Source organism: Rattus norvegicus, chromosome 5 (genome assembly GCF_036323735.1).
Source record: "Rattus norvegicus strain BN/NHsdMcwi chromosome 5, GRCr8, whole genome shotgun sequence".
Lineage (NCBI taxonomy): Eukaryota > Metazoa > Chordata > Mammalia > Rodentia > Muridae > Rattus > Rattus norvegicus.
Genome location: NC_086023.1, coordinates 20270001 through 20297451, shown reverse-complemented (window position 1 = coordinate 20297451; position 27451 = coordinate 20270001). Strand labels below are relative to the sequence as shown.

At 38.5% G+C, this 27451-nt stretch overlaps 1 protein-coding gene across 4 annotated transcripts in view; it reads right to left on the bottom strand.

The window, feature by feature from the left end:
• Rp1 (RP1, axonemal microtubule associated) overlaps window positions 1-27451 on the bottom strand; it is a 462084-nt gene that overhangs the window by 83360 nt on the left and 351273 nt on the right. For all 4 annotated transcript variants that reach the window (XM_063288395.1, XM_039110769.2, XM_039110770.2 and 1 more), the window contains one exon: window positions 26565-26728. In XM_063288395.1, the coding sequence (XP_063144465.1) occupies window positions 26565-26728 (164 nt within the window). The remainder of the gene's footprint in view (window positions 1-26564; window positions 26729-27451) is intronic.

The following is a 27451-nucleotide window of genomic DNA, read 5'->3' as shown; positions in this document are numbered from 1 at the left end:
ACAGTTGTGAAGTAACAATGAAGATAATTTTATGGTTGGGGTCACCACAACATGAGGAATTGTATTAAAGGGTCATAGCATCAGGAAGGTAGGGAACCACTGCTCTAGAAGATGGCCTGGAATGTCTCTCTGAGAAGGCAATGTTCAGGCTATAACTAACATCAGTAACAAGAAGACTTACTTCTAGAGAATACCAGAGAAGAAAAACTGCAAACAGTCATAACCAGCATCACCTTATAAGAGCATAAATTGGGGAGAGTTGGGAATCCTCAGGTTTAGAGCAAACTGGAGTTCTCTGGGCTGGAGGAAGGGTAACATAGAAAAATCATGTCAACCAAGAAAAGGCCAGTCAGGGCTTTAAGTATGAGAAAACATGTTCTGGTTTGTGTTTGTTCACTTTAATGACTCCCTGGTGTCTGCAAAGCAAGAAGAGTGAGCACAGGGACTATTAAGAGACTTCAGTGTCAGCACAAGTTAGTCGGATGGGATTAAAAACACAACTAGCGAAAAGTAGACAGGTCCTGAATATACTTGGGATATATCCCATGTCACATAATTTACAATTGCTTTATTTTATATGTGCATCTTGCCTTTATTTTTTGTCTGTACACCACATTTGTACAATGCCTGCAGAACCTGGAAGAAAGTGTTGGATAACCTAAAAGTAGAGTTAAAAATGGTTATGGCCCAATGTGTGTGCTCTGGGAACTGCACCCTAATCCTATGAAGAGAGAGTCTTCCCTCTTGACTGCTGAGTATCTCTTTCTCCAGCTACCAATACCATATATATATATATATATATATATATATATATATATATATATATATATATACTCACCTTCAGCTTCTTGGACTAAAGTATTACTTATTTGATTCGTTATTTTCCTGTTAGAGATTATCCAGTTAAGGCTAATCAGTATATCAGTTGGGTTCAGTAGATCATTTATTACTTTTGTGTTACTGAGCCCAAAATATCCAAAAGAAAATCTCTCAGTATATTTTTTTATACTGGATGTTATAGGTTTCAGTCCATTATCCTGTGTAGGCATGGTAAGAGTATGTGGAGAGGCTAAAATCAAGATCTAAACTCACTCTAAGCTTCAAAGGTCCACTCCTGTGACTTTCTCTGCCAGCCAGGTATCATCTCACACAGGCACCTCAGCTCACCTAACACTATGAGGCAAGAGGAAAAACAAAACAAAACACTGAAAATCAGTCAGTGGGGAACATTCTAGATTTGGACCAGAACAAGTAAGGCGACCTTTTTCTGTTTTGAACATACATCAGCCATTTGACTCAAGATTAGCACTTTCTTCATGCTACCCTTATTTCCTTCCCTAGTAATATTTCCATGGTACCTCTATGTAAATGCTTGAGCTTTGTGAAGACTTCTCTTGAAAGCTACTATTATTTATTTTCATGTAATTTTTAAAAATCTTTTTTCTGTTGTTTTTCTTCTATTGAAACTAAATTTTTTTCACACAATGTATTCTGATTATGGATTCGACTCTCCCAGCCCTTCCAAGATCTTCTCCCCTTGCCTTCCCCTCCCATGCAAATCCACATCCTTTCTGTCTCAAAAAGCAAGCAGGCATCTATAGAATAATAATAAAATAAAGACAAAATAAAAACAATCAAACTGAAATAGAAAAAAATAAAAGAAACAGAAGGAAGATAATCCAGAGACAATGCACAATAAACACAACATATATATATATATATATATATATATATATATATATATATATATAGAGAGAGAGAGAGAGAGAGAGAGAGAGAGAGAGGGAGTGTGTGTGTGTGTGTGTGTGTGTGAGAGAGAGAGAGAGAGAGAGAGAGAGAGAGAGAGAGAGAGACACGTTGGCCCACACAGGAATCCCATTTAAAAAAACCGAGAAGCCATAATGTATGCACGAAGACCTATATTGGTCAATAAATATACATAAACAAACCAACAAAAATAAATGTCCTGACAAAACATTGTAAGACAGTGAACCTCCAAAGACACCACTGAGTTTAATGATGTTGCTCATCATTTTTATGGGTTTTAATTTTGCTTCTTTATGCCTTTTAGAACACAGCTTTCAAAGAATACAATAGACAGAAATCAAATGCCATCATAATAACTTAGTTAAACACTCCCCTCTTTCCATCCTTGGGTTGTAATAAGTGGAGGGTCAGAACTACATTTTTAAGGATTAGCCTGTGTAAGCCAGGTTCCAAAGGTTTCATGTTTACACCTGTGAAAGAACAGAGGTAGGTGACTCGGCAGCCATCATGGACCTAGCACATGACAAACCTCAAACACCAGGCAGTGTGATAGTCAAGTTGGAGTGAATCAATATGCTATAGGCTCACATCCATGTCTTACTAAAACTGTACAAATACTAAAACCCCAGGAAGCCAAGTAACATGTGCATGTCTAGATGTAAATTAATCTCATTGTAATAATTAACTATAATCTGCCTGATAACGAATTATTTCTTAAAATAGTAGCATTAACTAAGAGAACAGAGCAAAGCCTTACAACTCAGAGTATGAAGCAAAATCAGAGAAGAAGGGGTTGGGATACCAAATTCCCTTCTCTGGTGGCTCTCAATGACCATGGCATACCCTACAGGTTCTACTATCCCTCAACAGTAGCACTCTGGAAAGCAAGCCTTTAAAATGTGAGCCTTAGGGCAGTGGTCACTATGGTGATATTAAAGTTCTCAGCACTGCCAAAGAATACCACAGTCCCTATGAAATGTTTTGAAGCTTGTTTTTACTGATTAAAAAAATGCATTCATTGCTTACTGAATTTATTCTAAGGCTCATTCCTAGTATTGCATGAGTAGCCTGGACTCTTCTATGACTACATTCAGTTGTACACCAAGAAAACTTCTTACATGTGAGCCTTTTAACCCATAATATTAACCCAGTCTTACAACAGAAAACAATCCAAGAATCAAACTTTTATATAAAACTCCCTGGATATCTAATAAATAAGTCCCAAGCTCTTTGAAGACTTTAATTTGCTCTGACACCAGTAGCAAGGCCAGGTGCAGCATGGGTGATTCACATAGTGGGGGGAGTGGCGGGGTCTCTGCCAAGCTCTGACATGGACCATTGTGAATCCCAGCAGAAACTCTTTGAGGTACACAAAATTCTCGTCAACAAACATTGAATATTAAAAAATAAAAAGGAAATGGGGCTTCAGGTCATGTCATCTTCTCACACTCTTAAGTTTAAGAGCACTTTGTGGGTGGGACCCACTACCTCCTACATAGTAAGTGAGCAGCGCTTTAACCTCCCTCAGAGCAAGGATTTGAACTCCCAACAAGATTCTATAGTATATTCCCTTTCCACAAAAATGTAGAGAATTCCATCCTAATACCAGAACCTGGTTTATTTAGGAAAGCAAATGAAACCAAAAAAAGAAAGAAAGAAAGAAAGAGAGAGAGAGAGAGAGAGAGAGAGAGAGAGAGAGAGAGAAAGAAAGAAAGAAAGAAAGAAAGAAAGAAAGAAAGAAAGAAAGAGAAAAGCAGAAACCTTCAGTGGTGTATCCTGTGAGTGGCTCAGGGTTCTAGCCCCATACCTCCTGCATGGTTATCCACTGTGGGAACATAGCTTGTGCTTCTGAAGACACCATGTGGAAATGTATGTCTCACTCTACCTGTAAAGTCTAGCTTGCAAATGTTCTTGTGTTTTCCATAGATATTTTGTCATATTTTGCTCTTAAAAATTAAATTAACATGTATTTTATGCTCACAGAATGGGAGGGGATGCTTGGGATTCTTCTTGGAACGAAGTGATACTATATGTGCAGCCGATCCCTGCTTCCTAGCCACAGCCCAGCTGTGCCACAGAATCTACTTCTGTTTATACTGAGGGCTAACGAACCTGCTCACAAGTGCTGACACTGCTGCAGCAGAGTTGCCATGAGATGACCCAGAGGGAGAAAGCAACATCTTGAAAAGAGAGTGAGGCAGAGAGTGATAAGAGCAGAGGGCAGGATAAGCACTATACTGGGGCACCCTTGGTTTTCTCATCCTGAGCAGAATCCTCTTGGAATACAGAACCCCTCCTCACCACTCCAGTATAAACAATGCCAAGTCAAGGAGATTCTTAGCTGTGTTGTTGCTGTGGCTTAGCACAGTCTCTGGATCCAGCTAAAGGCATAAGGAAAGTGTCCCACAGGACCCCTGTGGATATCAATTTGGTCACCTCCTGTTACTGGATTTAGGAAACTGCTCAAGAAAATTCAAGTGTAATTAGAGTTCAAAGTCCTGGGTTTGACTTTCCGTGCTTGAACTGTGACTCATCTGCTTGGCCTGCAAGTCACTGAAACAAAAAGGGTTTCCCCTGACCACATCGCCATGATCCACAATAAGATCCTCACAGAAAACCAGAGCGCCAGCTGAATTTTGACTTGTGGCACAGAAGTGCTCTACCAATAAAAATCTGTTGTCCAGATGGATTCATGAGAACGGGTTCCCACAGGCATTTAAGAAGCCAGAATAACAAACAAGGAGCTGTAGGAGGCTGTGAGGGTGATTGGGAACACAGTTCCCACTGCCTTAATACATGATTCAATAGAAAATAGATTATAGCAATCACATGAGCTTATGTGCTAGTATAATTTTAGAAAGGCAAAATTAGCATATGCTTATAATACAAAATAATTGGAAGTAAATATTTAAAATGTATGGTCTTTTAGACCTTCCTGAGGTTGGCTCTGAGAAGCTATGCACAGGGTGAGATATCCGAATACGCATCTATATTTTGTCACAATTGGAACCAATGCAGCTGACAGGATGTATGGATTCAAAAAGCAAAACTTGCTTAAGAGTGCCCATTTCCTGTTGTGCTGATGACATCTGTCAGCTTTCCTCACTGCTGACATGGCATAATGCTAGGGCTCTCTTGACTATCTTTAGAGAAGAGGCTACAGAGTGTTCTTGAAAATGAATGCATCCATCTTGTCCATTCATAAAACATCCTGAATGCATCCATCTTGTCCATTCATAAAACACCCTTATTTAATCATTACCCAGCTACCTCAAAAGACTCTAGGTCAGACATTGGTGAAGAACACTAAGAAACTGAGCTTTGCAGAATAATAATAAGAGAAGGAAAGAGGGTTGGGGATTTAGCTCAGTGGTAGAGTGCTTGCCTAGCAAGCACAAGGCCCTGGGTTCGGTCCTCAGCTCCAAAGGGGAAAAAAAAGACAGAAGGAAAGGGTGGCAGACGGCCTTTCTATTCAACCTTATATGTAACCCCAATTGCACAAAAAGTCAAAATATCAAGACCAGCTATAAACTTGAATGGAATGAACGCCTGAAAACTTTAGCAAGTGTTTCTCATAGTCTCTCAACTATCTGGAGTCTACATACAAAGACTGCTATAGGAGCTTGAGAAATGCTTGGTAATGCAGATGCAGTGCAAGCATCAGAACTCAGCACAAATACTAGTAGGCACTGTGACTTGTGTCTCTAAGCCACACATTAGTGGGCTAGAGATTCCTATAGCATTCAAGCCATCAGTTCTAGCAAATCAGTAAGCTCTGTGCTCAGGAAGAGACCTGCTCTCTTAAAAAATACCTAGTGATACTGGGAAATATAAATTATAGGTCTTTAGTCTCCACACCTGTACCATGCCCACATATGTGCACAGACCCACAATCATCATCATTACCTGAACCTTGGACTCAGTAATCACAAGTTGCTGTCTCCCTAAAGTTTGCCCCTTTTATAGATATGGAGGAGTGTATCTGTCTGGTGCTGAGTACTAAAGAAGGGCTCAGGGAATGTCACATGTTATTAAAATCACCAGTGGTGCTGGTGATAAGATATCGAAGGTGGGTTTTAGCAAAACGCCTGGCTTTGGATCCTAGAAGACTCGGCTGAAGAGGAGGTAAGAGACAACAGAGCCAGCTTGAGTTGGTAACCTGTGCATTTGCCAAGGTGGCTATGCTGCTTGTCACAATTGATCAAATGGAAAGAACCCTCTGTATGTTTGGTCAGTGTCAGGACTCACCACCCATCTCTGTACTAGGCTTTAGTTTGACCCTTTAAAAATAAGCATTGAGGATCCCATTTCAGAGCAGGAGACCTAGACACAGTTCAACAGGTGTCTTTATTCTGTTTCTTAATTGGCGCTGCAAAGCTACATTTCTTTGCACATGTAGGTGTGGGTCAACCTTCTCTCTGTGTGTTGGGTAGCCATTCTAATATCAAATAAAATCAATTTTCAACTAAAAGTCATCAAAAAAGATAAGGAAGGACACTTCATATTCATCAAAGGAAAAATCCACCAAGATGAACTCTCAATCCTAAATATCTATGCCCCAAATACAAGGGCACCTACATATGTAAAAGAAACCTTACCAAAGCTCAAAACACACATTGTACCTCACACAATAATAGTAGGAGATTTCAACACCCCACTCTCATCAATGGACAGATCATGGAAACAGAAATTAAACAGAGACGTAAACAGACTAAGAGAAGTCATGAGCCAAATGGACTTAACAGATATTTATAGAACGTTCTATCCTAAAACAAAAGGATATACCTTCATCTCAGCGCCTCATGGTACTTTCTCCAAAATTGACAATATAATTGGTCAAAAAATGGTCCTCAACAGGTACAGAAAGATAGAAATAATCCCATGCGTGCTATCAGACCACCACGGCCTAAAACTGGTCTTCAATAACAATAAGGGAAGAATGCCCACATATACGTGGAAATTGAACAATGCTCTACTCAATGATAACCTGGTCAAGGAAGAAATAAAGAAAGAAATTAAAGACTTTTTAGAATTTAATGAAAATAAAGGTACAACATACCCAAACTTATGGGACACAATGAAAGCTGTGCTAAGAGGAAAACTCATAGCGCTGAGTGCCTGCAGAAAGAAACAGGAAAGAGCATATGTCAGCAGCTTGACAGCACACCTAAAAGCTCTAGAACAAAAAGAAGCAAATACACCCAGGAGGAGTAGAAGGCAGGAAATAATCAAACTCAGAGCTGAAATCAACCAAGTAGAAACAAAAAGGACCATAGAAAGAATCAACAGAACCAAAAGTTGGTTCTTTGAGAAAATCAACAAGATAGATAAACCCTTAGCCAGACTAACAAGAGGACACAGAGAGTGCTTCCAAATTAACAAAATCAGAAACGAAAAGGGAGACATAACTACAGATTCAGAGGAAATTCAATAAATCATCAGATCTTACTATAAAAGCCTATATTCAACAAAACTTGAAAGTCTGCAGGAAATGGACAACTTCCTAGACAGATACCAGGTACCGAAGTTAAATCAGGAACAGATAAACCAGTTAAACAACCCCATAACTCCTAAGGAAATAGAAGCAGTCATTAAAGGTCTCCCAACCAAAAAGAGCCCAGGTCCAGACGGGTTTAGTGCAGAATTCTATCAAACCTTCATAGAAGACCTCATACCAATATTATCCAAACTATTCCACAAAATTGAAACAGATGGAGCACTACCGAATTCCTTCTATGAAGCCACAATTACTCTTATACCTAAACCACACAAAGACCCAACAAAGAAAGAGAACTTCAGACCAATTTCCCTTATGAATATCGACGCACAAATACTCAATAAAATTCTGGCAAACCGAATCCAAGAGCACATCAAAACAATCATCCACCATGATCAAGTAGGCTTCATCCCAGGCATTCAGGGATGTTTTAATATATGAAAAACCATCAACGTGATCCATTATATAAACAAACTGAAAGAACAAAACCACATGATCATTTCATTAGATGCTGAGAAAGCATTTGACAAAATTCAACACCCCTTCATGATAAAAGTCCTGGAAAGAATAGGAATTCGAGGCCCATACCTAAACATAGTAAAAGCCATATACAGCAAACCAGTTGCTAACATTAAACTAAATGGAGAGAAACTTGAAGCAATCCCACTAAAATCAGGGACTAGACAAGGCTGCCCACTCTCTCCCTACTTATTCAATATAGTTCTTGAAGTTCTAGCCAGAGCAATCAGACAACAAAAGGAGGTCAAGGGGATACAGATCGGAAAAGAAGAAGTCAAAATATCACTATTTGCAGATGATATGATAGTATATTTAAGTGATCCCAAAAGTTCCACCAGAGAACTACTAAAGCTGATAAACAACTTCAGCAAAGTGGCTGGGTATAAAATTAACTCAAATAAATCAGTAGCCTTCCTCTACACAAAAGAGAAACAATCCAAGAAAGAAATTAGGAATTAGGAAATGACACCCTTCATAATAGACCCAAATAATATAAAGTACCTTGGTGTGACTTTAACCAAGCAAGTAAAAGATCTGTACAATAAGAACTTCAAGGACACTGAAGAAAGAAATTGAAGAAGACCTCAGAAGATGGAAAGATCTCCCATGCTCATGGATTGGCAGGATTAATATAGTAAAAATGGGCATTTTATCAAAAGCGATCTACAGATTCAATGCAATCCCCATCAAAATACCAATCCAATCCTTCAAAGAGTTAGACAGAACAATTTGCAAATTCATCTGGAATAACAAAATACCCAGGATAGCTAAAGCTATCCTCAACAATAAAAGGACTTCAGGGGGAATCACTATCCCTGAACTCAAGCAGTATTACTGAGGAATAGTGATAAAAACTGAATGGTATTGCTACAGAGACAGACAGATAGACCAATGGAACAGAATTGAAGACCCAGAAATGAACCCACACACCTATGGTCACTTGATTTTTGACAAAGGAGCCAAAACCATCCAATGGAAAAAAGATAGCATTTTCAGCAAATGGTGACTGGAGGTCAACATGTAGAAGAATGCAGATCTATCCATGCTTATCACCCTGTACAAAGCTTAAGTCCAAGTGGATCAAGGACCTCCACATTAAACCAGATACACTCAAACTAATAGAAGAAAAACTACGGCAGCATCTGGAACACATGGGCACTGGAAAAAATTTCCTGAACAAAACATCAATGGCTTATGCTCTAAGATCAAGAATCGACAAATGGGATCTCATAAAACTGCAAAGCTTCTGTAAGGCAAAGGACACTGTGGTTAGGACAAAACGGCAACCAACAGATTGGGGAAATTTCTTTGCCAATCCTACAACAGATAGAGGCCTTATATCCAAAATATACAAAGAACTCAAGAAGTTAGACCGCAGGGAGACAAATAACCCTATTAAAAAATGGGGTTCAGAGCTAAACAAAGAATTCACAGCTGAGGAATGCTGAATGGCTGAGAAACACCTAAAGAAATATTCAACATCTTTAGTCATAAGGGAAATGCAAATCAAAACAACCCTGAGATTTCACCTCACACCAGTGAGAATGGCTAAGATCAAAAACTCAGGGGACAGCAAATGCTGGCGAGGATGTGGAGAAAGAGGAACACTCCTCCATTGTTGGTGGGATTGCAGACTGGTACAACCATTCTGGAAATCAGTCTGGAGGTTCCTCAGAAAATTGGACATTGAACTGCCTGAGGATCCAGATATACCTCTCTTGGGTATATACCCAAAAGATGCCCCAACATATAAAAAAGACATGTGCTCCACTAGGTTCATTGCAGCCTTATGTATAATAGCCAGAAGCTGGAAAGAACCCAGATGCCCTTCAACAGAGGAATGGATCCATCTACACAATGGAATATTACTCAGCTATCAAAAACAATGACTTTATGAAATTCGTAGGCAAATGGTTGGAACTGGAAAATATCATCCTGAGTGAGGTAACCCAATCACAGAAAAACACACATGGTATGCACTCATTGATAAGTGGCTATTAGCCCAAATGCTTGAATTACCCTAGATGCCTAGAACAAATGAAACTCAAGACGGATGATCAAAATATGAATGCTTCACTCCTTCTTTAAAAGGGGAACAAGAATACCCTTGGCAGGGAAGAGAGAGGCAAAGATTAAAACAGACACAGACGGAACACCCATTCAGAGCCTGCCCCACATGTGGCCCATACATATACAGCCATCCAATTAGACAAGATGGATGAAGCAAAGAAGTGCAGACAAACAGGAGCCGGATGTAGATCTCTCCTGAGAGACACAGCCAGAATACAGCAAATACAGAGGCGAATGCCAGCAGCAAACCACTGAACTGAGAATGGAACCCCCGTTGAAGGAATCAGAGAAAGAACTGGAAGAGCTTGAAGGGGCTGGAGACCCCATATGTACAACAATGCCAAGCAACCAGAGCTTCCAGGGACTAAGCCACTACCTAAAGACTATACATGGACTGACCCTGGACTCTGACCTCATAGGTAGCAATGAATATCCTAGTAAGAGCACCAGTGGAAGGGGAAGCCCTGGGTCCTGCTAAGACTGAACCCCCAGTGAACTAGATTGTTGGGGGGAGGGCGGCAATGGGGGGAGGATGGGGAGGGGAACACCGATAAGAAAGGGGAGGGGGAGGGGGAAGTTTGCCCGGAAACCGGGAAAGGGAATAACACTCGAAATGTATATTAGAAATACTCAAGTTAATAAAAAAAAAAGTCTATTTAAACAGTGTGTGCTTTTCACATGCAACACAATAATCGTCCCCAGAAAAGAACTAATATTAGGAATGGTTACAGATTGCTTTCAGATTCCATGTGGGAATAATACATTCACCTGAATCTTCCACAAGAGGCAGGCCTGTCTCAACACATAGAAGATTTTAAAATACTGTTTAGCAGCATTCTCCTTCAAAATAATTACAAGTCAAAGCTAGCACCAGATGGAAAATGTGCATTCTTTCTGAAATCCACCAAAGTGTTTAAAAAGGCATTCACTAAAGCATACGGTCAGGTAGGTGTTCATTATGAAAGGTCACTCATATGTATGTTCTAGTCATGTGTGCACTCGGTTTAATGAAAGTCAGTATTCAAGCTTGCTTTGATTTATTTTCCAGATGATTCGTTACACTGACTCTCAGCAGTATCGACTGATTAAAATGCTACCATTTGCCAACTGGACTGCTGTCAACTGTTTTCTGCCTTCTTTATTACACTCACAATTCAGCGCTAAAGGCCTTCCTCCACACTACAACACAAATGATAGTCAAATTCCTACCATAGGAAAAAAGAGCTGAAGTTTAATTAATTTAATTAACTAATTGTCAGCATTGACCTAATCAATGTCAGTGGTAAATACGTAACCTGTGGTGTCAAGGTAAGTTACTTGCATATGTCGCCATTCAAATGCTACATTTTATCCAAGCAAAACCGCCAAGCAGAATGTGTCTGTATTTCTTTTATGGTACAATGACTCTAAAGATATAGTTATCTGAATTTACAGCATGTCATTTTGGCATAAAGCCAATATAAATGAAGAGAAGATGTTTTGAGTCTAAGGCATCTGTGAGCAATAGCACCGTTACTTACAAAGTGTATGAGTCAGATTGTTGCATAATACAGACACCAACAACAGACTCCCTTCCTGTGGAATCTTCAGTGTTGCTACTGTCTCATCAGGATACCTTGTCCTGTGAGAAACCTGTACATAAATCGTACTACTACTGATCCAAGTTGTGCATTGTTAGATGAAGAAAGAGAATACAAACAAAAAAAATGTATTGTATCTATTGGTGAACACTTATGGCACACCTATATTTAATAACAGCCAAATCAACATAATGGAAACACTTATCTCCATAAAGACAATAAAGTTAAGTGATGTTTTCCAGAGAGGAAAAAAAAAAGACTGGAGGGGAGAGTTGATCCGATCCAACATTTCTCTGTACCCAAATCCTGTAGGGGGAGAGAGATGAACTCTCAGAAGTACAGAAAATTCTGAGAGCTCATGGGACACCACCACTTTTGCTCACATTCCTGGCCCCAGAGGAAAGTGCCTAGAGCCCTCAGGACACACAAACACAGGAACAGGATGAGACAGGTACCTTCTGATGTCTGCCAGCACCCAAAGCTGACCCTGTCCCACAGCTCTCTGTACCTAGATCGAAATGGGAGAAAGTGAGTCTTCAGGAGTGCTGACACACAGGCTTACAGGAGGGTCAAGCCACTGTCAGAGACAGCAAGACAAGCCAACACCAGAGACAACCTGATGGCAAGAAGCAAGCAAAGAAATGTAAGCAACAGAAACCAGGACTCCCACCAAAGCAAATATTGGATATCCCAACAAACCGAAAAAGCAAGATTTGGATTTAAAATCACATCTCATGATGATGATAGAGGATTTTAAGTAGGACATAGGAAAGTTCCTTAAAGAAATAACGGACAACACAAGTAAACAAGTAGAAGACCTTAAAAAGGAAGCACAAAAATCCCTTAAGAAATTAGAGGAAAACACAACTAAACTGGTGAAGGAATTCAACAAAACCATTCACTATCTAAAAATGAAAATAGAAACAATAAAAAAATAACAAAGGGAGAAAACCCTGGAGATAGAAAATCTAGGAAAGAGATCAGGAGTCATAGACACAAACATAACCAACAGAATACAAGAGATAGAAGTGAGAATCTCGGGGCAGAAGATACCATAGGAAACATTGAAATAACCATTAAAGATAATGTAAAACACAAAAAGTTCCTAACCCAAAACATCCAGGAATTCCAGGACAAAAGGAGAAGATCAAACCTAAGGATAATAGGTATAGAAGAGAGCAAACACTCCCAAATTAGAGGGCCAGTAAATATATTCAACAAAAGTGTAGAAGAAAACTTTCCTAACCTAAAGAAAGAGATGCCCATAAACATACAAGAAGCCTACAGAACTCCAAATAGATTGGACAAGAAAAGCAATTCCTCCCATCACATAATAGTCAAAACACCAAATGCACAAAACAAAGAAAGAATATTAAAAGCACTAAGGGAAAAAAGTCAAGTAACATATAAAGACAGACCTATCAGAATTACACCAAACTTCTCAACAGAGAAAATGAAAGACAGAAGATTCTGAGAAAATGTTATACAGACCCTAAAAGAACGCAAATGCCAGACCAGGCTACTATATTCAACAAGACTCTCAATTACCATAGATGGAGAAACCAAGATATTACATGAGAAAACCAAACTTACACCATATCTTTCTAAAAATCCAGTGCTACAAAGGATAATAGATACTAAACTCCAACACATGGAGAGAAAATACACCCTAGAAAAAGAAAGAAATACTCCTGTAACAAACCCAAAAGAAGAGAGACACACAAACATAATTCCACCTCTAACAACAAAAGTAACAGGAAACAACAATCACTATTCCTTAATATCTCTTAATGTCAATGGTCAATTCCCCAATAAAAAACATAGACTAACAGACTGGATATGTAAAGAGGACCCAGCATTTTGCTGCATACAGAAAACCCACCACGGAGACAAAGGCATACACTACCTCAGAATAAATGGCAATTGTTAAAAAGAAACAAGCTGGAGTAGCCATTCTAATATTCTAATATCAAATAAAATCAACTTTGAACCAAAAGTTATCAAAAAAATAAAAAGGAAGGAAGGATACTTCATATTCATCAAAGGAAAATTTGGCCAAGATAAACTCTCAATCCTGAATATCTATGCTCCAAATGCAAGAGCACCTACATTCATAAAAGAAACCTTACTAAAGCTCAAAGCTCACATTGCACCTCACACAATAATAGTATGAGATTTCAACACCCGACTCTTATCAATGGACAGATCATGGAAACCGAAACTAAAGAAAGAAACTTACAGAAGTTCTGAACCAAATGGATTGAGCAGATATTTATAGAACATTTCAACCTAAAACAAAAAACTATACCTTCTTCTCAGCATCTCTTGGTACCTTCTTCAAAATTGACTATATAATTTGTGACAATACGGACCTCAACGATACGATATGAGAATATTGAAATAATCCCATGCATCTTATCAGATCACCACAGACTAAGGCTGGTCTTTAATAACAACAAAAACATCAGAAACCCAGAAATACATGGAACTTGAACAAGGTTGTACTCAATGATGTCTTGGTCAAAAAAGAAATAAAGGAGAAATGAAAGACTTTTTAGAATTTAATGACAATGAAGGCCCAACATACCCAAACTTATGGGACCCAATGTAAGCAGTGCTAAGAGGAAAACTCATAGCTCTGGGTGCCTCCAAAATGAAACTGGAGAGAGCATACACTAGCAGCATGACAACACACCTAAAAGTTCTAGAACAAAAAGAAACAAATACAACAAAGAGGAGTAGAAGGCAGGAAATCATCAAACTCAGGGCTGAAATCAATCAAATGGAAACAAAAAGAACTATACACAGAATCAACAAAAGCAGGAGCTGGTTCTTTGAGAAAACAAACAAGATAGATAAACCCTTAACAAGATTAAACAGAGGACACAGAGAGTGTATCCAAATTAACAAACTCAGAAATGAAAATGGAGACATAACAACAGAATCTGAAGAAATTTTAAAAAATCATCAGATCCTACTACAAAGGCCTATATTCAACCAAACTGCAATATCTGGATGAAATAGACAATTTTCTAGACAGATATCAAGTACCAAAGTTAAATCAGGAACAAATAAACCATCTAAACCACCCCATAACTCCTAAAGAAATAGAAGCAGTTATTAAAATTCTCTCAACCAAAAAGAGCCCATGACCATATGGGTTTAGTAGAGAATTCTATCAGACTTTCATAGAAGGCCTATTACCAATAATGTCCAAATTATTCTACAAAATGCAAACAGAAGGAACACTACCGAAATCGTTCTATGAAGACACAATTATGCTTATACCCAAACCACACAGAGACGCAACAAAGAAAGAGAACTACAGACCAATTTCCCTTACAAATATCGATGTAAAAATACTCAATAAAATTCTTGCAAACTGAATACAAGCACATCAAAATGATCATCCATCATGATCAAGTAGGCTTCATCCCAGGAATTCAGGGGTGTATCAATATATAGAAATGCATCAATGTAATCCACTACATAAACAAATTCAAAGAAACAAACCACATGATCATTTCATTAGATGCTGAGAAAGCATTTGACAAAATTCAACACCCCTTCACGATAAAAGTATTGGAAAGTTCAGAAATTCAAGGCCCATATCTAAACATAGTAAAAGCAATATATATCAAATGAGTAGCCAACATCAAATTAAATGGAGAGAAACTTGAAGCAATCCCACTAAAATCAGGGACTAGTTAAGGCTGCCCACTCTCTCCCTACTTATTCAATTCAGTACTCAAAGTCCTCGCAAGAGCATTCAGACAACAAAGGAGGTCAAAGAGATATAAATTGGAAAGGAAGAAGTCAAAATATCACTATTTGCAGGTGATATGATAGTATACTTGAGTGACCCCAAAAGTTCCACTAGAAAACAACTAAGCCTGATAAATAACTTCAGCAAAGTGGCTGGGTATAAAATTAACTCAAACAAATCAGTAGCTTTTTTCTACTCAAAGAATAAACAGAGTGAAAAAGAAATTGGGGAAATGACACCCTTCTCAAATAGTCCCAAATATCATAAAATAACTTGGTTGACTAATCAAGAAAGTGAAATATCTGTATGACAAGAATTTTGAGTCTCTGAAGAATGAAATTAAAGAAGATCTCAGAAGATGACAAGACCTCCTTTGCTCATGGATGGGAAGGATTAATATATTAAAAATGCCAATTTTGCCAAAAGCAATCTACAGATTCATTGCAATCCCCATCAAAATTCCAATTCAATTATTCATAGAATTAGAAAGAATAATTTGCAAATTCATTTGGAATGACAAAAAATCTGGGATAGCAAAAGCTAACCTCAACAATAAAGAACTTCTGAGGGAACCAGCTTCCCTGTCCGCAAGCAGTATTACAGAGCAATAGTCATAAAAACTGTATGGTATTAGAACAGAGACAGGGAGGTAGATCAATGGAATAGAATTGAAGAACCAGAAATGAACCCACACAGCTATGGTCAGTTGATCTTTGACAAAGGAGCTAAAACCATCAATGGAAAAAAGATAGCATTTTCAACGAAGGGTGATGGTTCAACTGGAGGTCAGTATGTTGAAGAATGCAAATTGATCCATTCTTGTCACTCTGTACAAAACTCAAGTCCATGTGGATCAAGGACCTCCACATCAAACCATGTATACTCAAACTAATCGAAGAAAAAGTGGGGAAGAGCCTCGAAGATATAGGCACTGGGGAAATTTTCCTGAACAGAACACTAATGGTTTCCAGAACAAAACAGCAACCAACAGACTGGGAAAAGATCTTTACCAATTCTATATCAGATACAGGGCTAATATCCAAAAATGTACAAAGAATTCAAGAAGTTAGACTCCAGAGAATCGAGTAACCCTATGAAAAATGGGGTATAGAGCTAAAAAGAGTTCTCAGCTGAGGAATATTAAATGGCTGAGAAGCACCTAAAGAAATGTTCAACATTCTTAGTTATCAGAGAAATGCAAATCACAACAACCCCGAGATTCCACCTCATATCAGTCAGAATGGCTAAGAACAAAAGCTCAGGGGACAACAGATGCTGGCGAGGATGTGGAGAAAGAGGAACACTCCTCCATTGTTGGTGGGATTGCAAACTGGTACAACCATTCTGGAAATCAGTCTGGAGGATCCTCAGAAAATTGGACATTGAACTGCCTGAGGATCCAGCTATACCTCTCTTGGGCATATACCCAAAAGATGCCCCAAAATATAAAAAAGACACGTGCTCCACTATGTTCATTGCAGCCTTATTTATAATAGCCAGAAGCTGGAAAGAACCCAGATGCCCTTCAACAGAGGAATGGATACAGAAAATGTGGTACATCTACACAATGGAATATTACTCAGCTATCAAAAACAATGACTTCATGAAATTTATAGGCAAACGCGTGGAACTAGAAAATATCATCCTTGGTGAGGTAACCCAATCACAACAATACACACAGGGTATGCACTCACTGATAAATGGATATTAGTCCAAAAGTTTGGTTTACCCAAGATACAATTCACAGACTGGTTGATGCTCAAGAAGAAGGACAATCGAAGTGTGGATGCTTCAGTCCTTCTTAAAAGGGAGAACAAAAATGTTCATGGAAGGAGATATGGAGACAAAATTTGGAGCAGAGACTTAAGAAATGGCCACTCAGAGCCTACCCTACCTGGGGATCTAGCCCATATAAAAAACAGTCACTGAACCCAGACAATATTGCTGATACCAAGAAATGAGTGCTGACAGGTGCCTGAGATAGCTGTCTCCTGAGAATCTCTGCCAGAACATGACAAATACAGAAGCAAATGCTAGCAGCCAACCATTGAACTGAAAATGGGTTCCCCATTAGAGCAATTAGAGAAAGGATTGAAGGTGATTGAGGGGTTTGTAACCCCAAAAGAACAACAATATCAATCAACTAGAGCTCCCAGGAACTAAACCACTACCCAAAGAGTACACATAGACAGACCCATGGCTCCAGCTGCATATGTAGCAGAGGATGGCCTTGTTGTGCACCAATAGGATGAAAAGCCCTTGGTCCTGCCAAGGTTTGACACCCCAGTGTATGGGTAATATCAGGGCAGGGAGGCAGTGAAGGGTGTGTGGTTGAGAGGGAACACCCTCAAAAAAGAAGGGAGTGGAGGGTTGGTAAAGAGAGTTTGTGAACAGGAAACTGGGAAAGGAGATAAGATTTGAAATGTAAATAAAAAAATCCAATAAAAAAAAAGAGTGGATGATGCAAACAAATGCTTTATAAAACTAATGAGAATGAGGTAGCTACCATGATGTTAGGATGCTTTAGTACCTGCAAAAAGAAACTTTAGAATTTGGAAAATGAATTCACTCAACAGTGCATCATAACCAGTCAAGGCTCAGCTAATGGTCCATCTGTGCAGGATGTGAGAATAAGCAAAGATGGCTGTCTTCATCCTCTAGAGAAAGATGCTGGACAATAAGCAAGTGGTTCAAGTCATCTTTGGTTCACCTTGAGCATCCTGGAAGACCCTTTGGGGGAAATGAATTGGTAAAGGCAAACATCCGTGCCATCAATATCAGTTTATTGAGGACGATGGACCTCTGAGTAGGTGCCATTTCCCTCATCCTGACAAATTCTAGGGAAAGAGACATTTTCTGGACCTTTATGAATCCGTCATCTTGTGAACCATTGGTCATTTGTTTGATGTGAACGGCATTTTAGGAACATGAGAGTCAATCTTATGTGACAATTTAGCTAACCTATAAGGCTTAGATGCATAGTCAGACGATATTCTGAATGTCTGTGAAAGTTGTTTTGGAGTCAGACAATGAATATGGCTTCGGGCAAACCATTGAAGATTTTACTAAAATAAAGAGAGGCAAGAAGGAAGTCTGTCAAGAGATGGCCTTTGCATCTCAGGCTTTACATTGCAAAATTTTGACTTAGACTTCCACAACCAACGGAATTATGAACCAATTTCTTAAAGAGAACCCCGACATATACCACAATATACAGTTTATATAATATATAATTTATTATATTGTATACATATATAGATAAATCCCCCTCACATACCATATTGTATGCATACATAGACATACCATATTACCATACATGAACACTATAATGTATATGTATTTAAATACACATAGCATAGTGTACATATATAGAGATACATACACATACATATATAGTCACACACATATATCATATTATGTAGAGAGACAGACTGTTATAAACATACCCTATAACCTGTGTTCTCTGGAAAACCACAATCATGGCATGACCTTCCCTTTGTATTAGTTAAGAGATGACCCTAAAAGTACAGCAGTTGAGCTGACAAAATATCCATGTTCCCAACACTTCACATACACACTACATTACTCATGTAGTCAATGTGGTTTCTGCATAGTGAGATTGTTACCTATGCCATGGCATAGTTTAGCAAAGCAAGACTCAAAACCTTTAGTGCCATGAGTTTTACTGATTTAAAAGAGTTGTCATTTGAACTACAAGTGATGCTTTCCTGCCTCAGACCCTATTCAAGTGGGAAGCATGATACCATAGAAAACTGATGCCCATCTACAGACCTAAACCCACTAACTGTGTATCACTGATCTTACTAAGCTCTCTTTTACAATCCATGTTGATCGGATGGAAAAATAGAATGCACATGTACTTCAAATAGACCTAGCCCTATGAAGGGGTTGGTAAATATTACTTTTCAACCTGTCATAAAAACAAAAATGAGATACACTATATCCAAGATCATGCCTGTTTTACTCAGTTCTCTTCAGATATAATTTTGTATAGCTTGACTTCAAAGACATGTGTAACTTAGATTGACTGGGGCTTCTCAGCTAATTTTAAGCACAACATGGTCACATGGTAACCTTAAGGGCAGTATGGTTTCAGAGGGGTGAAAAATACTCATCGCCTCCTGAAGTGTAAATGCTCCTTCCTTATCTTCAGCAATAACTTGTTTTTTAAGACTTTTTCACAAAATTATAAACAAGAATATAGAAGAAAATATGCTTATGGAATAGACAACTAGGCTCCCTTTGAGACTATCACCAGTGTCTCCTCCTATGTTAAAGGCTTAGTCAACAGCCTGCGATGTGATGGAAACCTCTCAGGGCAGAACCTAGTTGAAAGTGTTTGCATTTCTGGAAAAACACACCCTAAGGAAGTAGTGGGACGTGGCCTCTTCCAGTCACTTTCTGTTTTTGTCTGCCATGTTCCTGCTGTGATGCACTGTCTCACCACAGGTCAAATGCAATGCCAACAATAAATCATGAACTAGAACATTCAAAACTGTGAGTCAGGATGAACCTTTTATTTTTATAAGTTGATTGTCACAGGAATTTTGTGATAGTGATGCAAGACCAGCTGACATCATATGTTGTCATATTACAAGACATATAGTATCTGGAATTGTGTTTATAAAATAAATGTGGGGATGAAGAAATGACAGCTTTGAGAAATCTCAAACTTGGAACCAGAACCATATTGATTGCCAGATGGCAATTGTACTTCTTTGCTACAATGTAGCCAAGGAAACCTTATAGAGATGCCTTTTGAGTTGCTGTTATTAAAATTAGCTCTACCTAAGATAAATATCTGTGATGGTATAAGGAAAGCATATCTGCTTTATACTCTCTGACTGGATTCTATATTCAGGTAGAATCCCAAACAGATGGGACAGTCATCACACTCTTGTCTTTCTGTATGTGACGTAAGCATTCTGCAATATGTAAGATGTGTCCCCTCATAAAGTGAGTGCTTGCCTCAGCACCCAGCAGGTTTCCTGTATGCTGCTAGGAACCACACACTCGATGAGCCACCCAAAGAGAGGTTATCATTCCCAAACTTTTAGGTCTCTTGTGCTCTGGCTGGGTTTTCTAGCACTCTGATATCACCAATAACATCCACTTTCCTTCTGTGGCACCTGCAGACAAAATATCCTAAAGAAATGAAAAGCATGTCTAGTCTTTGAGCAAACATCTGGTATTGCCAGGATGTTTTAAGCAGTGGACAGACAGAATACTCAGCCTGGTCTTGTGTACCGTCCACTAGCATACATCAGACATTTGCTTGAGTAGAGTCCAATTAGCCTAGTGTAGTCTCACAGTGTATACTGTCATATGTAAAGCCATTAAGAAAAGTAGTGTCTGCATTATAGGCATGAAAGGTATTTTTATTACTTTGTTTTGGCTTCGTATATCTATTTCTGTGGAAAAGTCCAAAGTACAAATTCTGTCTGTTATTCTAGCACCCAGTATTTAAACCTCCCAATAAATCTCAATAGTGCCACCATTTAAAAAAAATATATTTCTCAGGAAGATAACTTTACATTACAATGAAAACCATCCAGGCACACTACTCTATAAACAAATAATTAATATACGGGCACATTTGAAACAATATTCATGAGATGGTTGAATGATGACAGATGACAAAAGTCAGGGCTGCTTAGAAAGAACCTCAGCATCGAATACTTTCTCACTGTGCTTTGCCACTGCAATTTCCTTTCTCAGGAAACCTCAACTGATTCTGAAGGTCACAGTGACATGAACAGCTTGCAGACTTGGACCATACCTGAGAGCTCCATAGATGTTTTCGTTGACACCCAAATTTCTCATAGCCATGTGTCCATTTGGAATTATCTTTCCCAATCAAGATGTAATGTTTGATATAGAAACAAAAGATTTGCATCTTATTTTTACATTATTTGGCCTTTAAATATGATCACTTACTTTTGTTCCACTTGGCCTGTTCTGAAGTGAGAGTATTAGGTGTATAATCGTTTATAACCAGGCTACTAGCCAACGCCTTTTGGGTTTTGCTGTCTAGGAGTGGTGGCTGTGCTATATCACACTCTGGTGTTGCCTTAAGTGGAACTTTTGGCATGTCTGAGCATCTTTTCCCTCACTTAAGCCTTTTCCCCCCTTTATTATGAGATTTTTCACTCTTGCTTTTTTGCTGTTTCTTTTCATTGTTTGGCTTTGGAAATTATTGAAAAACATGTGAAGTCATTCTCAGCTAGCACTAATATGATAACCCTTAAACTTTATCCCACATCGCAGCAGCAATCTCCATCTCAAACAAACAATGTAATCATTATTCATTCTCATGGGCTGATAAGTCAAACCACTGATCTTAAAATGAAATGGAATAATCCTGCCTGTGTGACTGTATCACTTTATACACAGGCTCATGTGATGTCTTTTCTTTTTAGGGGCTCATTCCTTTCAGGTAATTTTAAGGCTTATTAAATATTTATGAGATTCCATGTTAAAACTTGAAAATGTACACACACACACACGCACACACACACACACACATGCACATGTCTTGCTTCTGTGACTGACTCCTTAATTTATCACTTATCAGATATGTAATTATTTATTGTTTTATGGTTTTCCAATTTTTATTTTTAATTAAAAATACACCTATGTGCATTTGCATATATCTCTCAGGTAGGGCTCATTTTCTTGAATAATAGAATAAGTCATATGTCATTCACTTTTCTAGTAATCTATCATGTAAATAGTACTACAAAAATCTCTTCATTATATAACAAGCAATTATTTTAAAGAAATCATCCCACAATACCTCTTATTATAGCATTTCAAGTACAATAGTCAGAGATGATATGTTTGTCATGCTTTGGACTCATAGGCCAATCTTCAATTACCTCAATTCCACTGATGTTAATGAAAGTCAAAGAGAGAGCAGCCAAGGCGAACATGGGGGTGGATGTTAATATTTCTCATTTACAGTTGATTGAAGCTGAAATGTTATGGATGGCTGTGTGGAAATTCATCATCCTTTAAAAAGTGCCCAGACTCTCCAAATAGTAGGTAAAACCAAAGGGAGAAGAAAACTGTTAAGTTTCAGTCACATGTGGAGAATGGCGTCCAATGAACATGTCAACAGAATAATACATAACAGACTCCAGAGAGAGACAGCAACAGGAGTTAGAAAAAAACGCATCCACATTTCCTGTCAACACAAAGCCCTAGAGACCCCCTGACACCAGCCCAAAAAGCACAAGCTATGAGACATCTCTGAATCTCTGTTGGATTTGGTTCAGTCTCTCAGCCCAAATTCTGCTCCCAAATTCCAGCCCCATCCCTCCAGAGCAGTAGAGACATGGTGTACTCTCCAACCTGCCCCTCGGAAATCTACCACATTCCTGTGCTCATGGTTGGTGCCAGGTGGTATAGCCTTGTACATTTCCCCCCTTGCTACACGTCAAAACACAACTGGGTCTCCTATGCAAAATAGAATGTCTGCCTCAGATTCTTGTTTACCTGTATGATTCTAGAGATCATATAGGTTCAAGAAGCCCTCTTTGTACAGAGATATCCACAGCAGTCTGAGAGATGACACAGGCAAAAATGTGCTGATTTTTTAAATGCTTCTCTTCAAGGTGGTACGAGGAGTGTTTCAGCTTCACTATCAGGTTCTGTGGTTTTTACAACGATGTTTTAATGCATTGATAACTGGGAAATGGCTATTCTTTCAATAGAGATACTAAGGTTGTGAACCAGGCTTTGGTATCTGTGGTGGTTAGCTTTATTACCTTGCAACAATCCAGAATCACCTTAGAAGCACCTTAATGGAGGCTTATCTAGATAGGGTTGGTCTGTGGCATTGTGGTTACATAAATTGAGGTAGGAAGAACAAAGCCATGTGGGTAGTACCACGCATTAGGCAGGGGAACCTGAATTATATAAAAATGGAAAAAGCAAAGGACTCACACAGTGAATTAACTGCTTGTTCTCTACTCTTGACTGTGGACATAGCTGCTTCAAGATCCTATTGCCTTGATCTCCCTACAATGATTGACTATAACTTGGTACAGTGAGTCATTATACACCCATCCTTTATACATTGCTTTTAACAGCAGCAGAAAAGAAACTAAGCCAGTATCCATTGTGAGGCCCTTTCTATATTAAAAGAAGAAAGCACCATTTACATGGGAACATGAAAATTTGGTGATTCAAACTTAGAAGTCATTGTAACTGTTTTAGCTTCTGTGACTGAGAGACACACTCAAGGTAAACTGTCTCTATAATCAACTTTATCCAGCCCCAAGCTTCAATTCCACCAGAGTAAGGAAAAGAACTTAAAAGAGAAGATAAATTAAGTGGTTAAGGGGAGATAAGAAAAGACATAATGAAGAAAGCCACACAATGCCAAAATCAAGATGGCATGCTGGCATCTATCTAGCTAATGGGCAACAATATGAGTTCCCATGAAGATCTAACTTTTAAACACTGAAAAGGCCCAGAATAAATGTTCCTGCTATTACACTCAATGACTTGATCTAGGTTAGCCAATCTACTCTTGGCTCTCTCTATTTCTTCCTCCTACTCCAGCCTCCAGACTCTTCTACACAGACCCCCATGCCAGCAATAGCCACCTACAAACCATCTGCCAAAGCTGCCTTCCTGCCTTCATTCATGTGAAAAACTGTCTAAAAACCCCACTTCATCAGCATCCTCTCACAACTTGTGGGTGGGATCAAAAGAGTCAGTCTCAACAGAGTAATAATCTTTTATACTTTATATCCAATGCTTTAATATTAACTCTTTTAGTCTGTACTAGAATAAAGGAGGAATTATTGAAGCTATTTTACATGACTTCTGAAATGGCTAATTAAGACCACTCTATAAACCCACTTTTCCACAAAGGAATAGCAAATTTGGTTCAGAACTATGGAAATTTATCAAAATCCATCTGATGAAAAGTTTTTCAATGAAAACTAAAAGCTAGTAAGAACCAGAGCCTGTACATTGTAACTTGATCGACTTTCTCTCCTGTCCACAGGTCTTCAGTATCATTGAAATACAATAATCCTAGAAGCTGGAGAAAACAACAGTAAGGTGAGCATAACATAATCACAACATTGAAAGGGACACACACACACACACACACACACACACACACACACACACACAAATGATCTTGTAAATAGCACAAAGAAAGAACTTATCAGATATATAGATATCCTTGGTGAGATTATGGATAATTCCCTAGCAGAAGCCATGAGTTTCATAGACAGCAAAGACTGAGACGTTCTCAAATAAAGTCATTCTTTAATTCATTAGCAGATAAACCTAGCAGATACACTAACAGAAACCTTCAGGGTGACTTGACAGGGCCCTAGGGGCAACAAGAATGTGTGTCAAGATGGTGCAAAGATAAAATAGGGAACTATTTGTGAATGAGATATAACATCAGAAAATAACATTCAGAGTATACATGATAGCTCATTAATTTAAAAACTCCAGTTAAAAATGAACAAAGGACAAGAAGGATATGCAAATTATTGACAAGCATATGAAAAGATTCTCAGCTCCATTAGTTATCAGGGAAATGTATCAATACATTGAAATAGGACTGTATAGGAACTAGGATGTGCTTTAAATAAAACAAAGACAATTAAGAATTTTGGTGAGAATGTAGAAAAGAAAAATCCTGCACACCCTCGGGGGAATGTGACAAATAGTGCAGTCAGTTCTTAGGACAGTAAACAGTTTCTCAAAATGTTAAGTATGCTGTTGCCACATGAACCAATAACTATATTCCCAGTGAAATGATAACACACCAATAATAACAACACCTATAAAAGGAAATCCACTGGAGTTGAGAGTGAGAATGATCCACATATCTGTCAACTAATTATGCATCTGTAGGGGGAAATAGAATTTATCCAAAGACAAAGTGTTGATAGACGCTCCAGATAGACAAACTTGGAAAGCATTATGGAAAGTAAAGGACTCAGATTCAAAAGTTCTATGTTACCTCTCTATCACTTGGCTTTTACATATTACCCAGAGCAGGCAAATTATATAGTGATAGAAAGTGGAATTATAGTAATGACTCTAGGCAGGAGATAAGAGATTAGAAGAGAAACTGCTTTTGATCGTTGCTTTTCTATGAGAAAACAGTCTAAAATTATATTGTACTGATTAGTGTGTTAATACAGTAAACAGCATGTAGTAGAGGGCAAATATGTAAATGTGGTAATGCACAAACTGCATCTCAATAAATCTCTTTAAACGAGAAGAGGAAGGGTTAACTTTCTGAGTGTCACAGTCTGTGACCGGAAAAGGAACTCAGAAAATTAAATTAGAAGCTATTAAGTAGTGCAAACAGCAAAAATGGGGTGCAATGTGCTGTGTAGCAGTGATTGATAGCAACTGAAGCTCATCTTTTGTTCACTGGTCCCACCAGGCACTATGTTACATAAAACAGATATTTCGAGAATGAAATTTAAAAAAAGATTAAAAATATCATGTCTCATGTCTCATAGTTTGCTATAAAAATTAAATTAGTTTTGTTGAAGGGGAAAAGTTAAGGTTAACAACATGCTTATTGTAGCACTATAAAAACATAGAAGTCATTTAAATGTTCACTTATACTAAAGTATTTCACTTATCTGTGGCATAATCCTCATAACCAATGAGCTACATACAATTAAGAAGACTATGTACTCCTTCTATGAGTTGTAAGATTGATACAAAAAAGCTTCTACAAAATCGTGTGTGAATTATTATCTTAGTCATAAATATTTGAGCAATCCAGGAAGTACAATGGAGATCATTTCATTGTCTCCTTGTAGAGTCAAATTAAAAGAGAGTTTGTGGAGGAAACTAAGGTATGTAGAGTACCATGTACAGGTTACCATGTTTGTAGTCAAAGGTGGCCTTCAAACTCTGACCCCCTGCCTGCTTAGATCACCCCATTGCCCTATGGTCCTTTCTAACAAAGCATGTTCACGACTTAGGGAAGCTGATGCTATAACACAGGCCTGGGCTTCAGCAAGGGCTGAACAGATCTTCAGAAACAAAAGCTCTCACACCTTGGGGAGCATTAGTAGTAAACTGCCCTGCTCTGTTTTTAAGACTTCTCTATGCTTGTACCTTTATTTATACAAATGGAAAATGAGAAAGAAACAAAATATCTTATTACCTGTGATGTTTCTAAAATGCCTTAACGTAAGTTTTCATGAATTTAAACAACAACAACAACAACAAAACAGAATTCAAGTACTTCACCAAAACAACAAAAAGTCATTCTCAACTCCATTTTAGGGAAGGGATTCCATAATATATCATAGTGAGCAAGTCATGGGCAAGTGGATTTTACCTTGAATATATCTGCGCTGTTGGGGTTAAATAGGTGGTGCTTTCCAGACCCCAAAATAATAGGTCCTGAACATCTTGCTTCTCCATAGACACAGAGGGATACTGTTGCCGTGGTGCCAGCATTTTCAAGGTCTCCAGTGACAACGGTCACCTTCCAGTCCCCATCTATAAAGGAAAAGAGAAAGGATGGAGGAAAACAATGTCAATATTAGGGAGACAGGAAATTCTGCTTCATCAGCTTAGTTGGGGAAGGGAGTTTGTGAGCTAGAGGTAGTAAAATAGCTGCTTATCGTGTGCCTCCCTTTTGGAGGCCAGCATAGAAAATAGTTCTGTAAGTGTTGTAGCATTTTAATTACAGAACACACCACAGCCGTCTTTTGAGAACAATAGATGTTCCTTGGGAACAAAGCGGCTCAGGTGGGAGCATTTAGCACTACATATTTGGCTGAAACATGTGTAACTGGATTTCAGGGCCACTGTCAAACCTCTGACTGGCACTGAATGGCAGACATATGTTGATAAGGTGACAGGAAGGCATTATGTGTCCCAAGGAATACCCTTGTAGAGCTGGGGTTAATGGAAGTACAATGAGCATAAGAGAAGAGCATTGAAGACAGAGAAGACTTAAAAAGAAAGACAAGATTTTTTTTTATTTCCATGAAAAGATGCCAAAGTCCCCATAGAGTTAAAACAAACCAAAAAGAAAGAAAGAAAGAGAGAGAGAAAGAGAGAGAGAAAGAAAGAAAGAAAGAAAGAGAGAGAGAGAGAGAGAGAGAGAGAGAGAGAGAGAGAGAGAGAGTTAGTTCTAGATAAATAGAACCTTCCTAGCAGGAGTTGAGCTGGGGGAGGACACATGCAGAAAACACAGGCTGAATATAGAGAAAGACA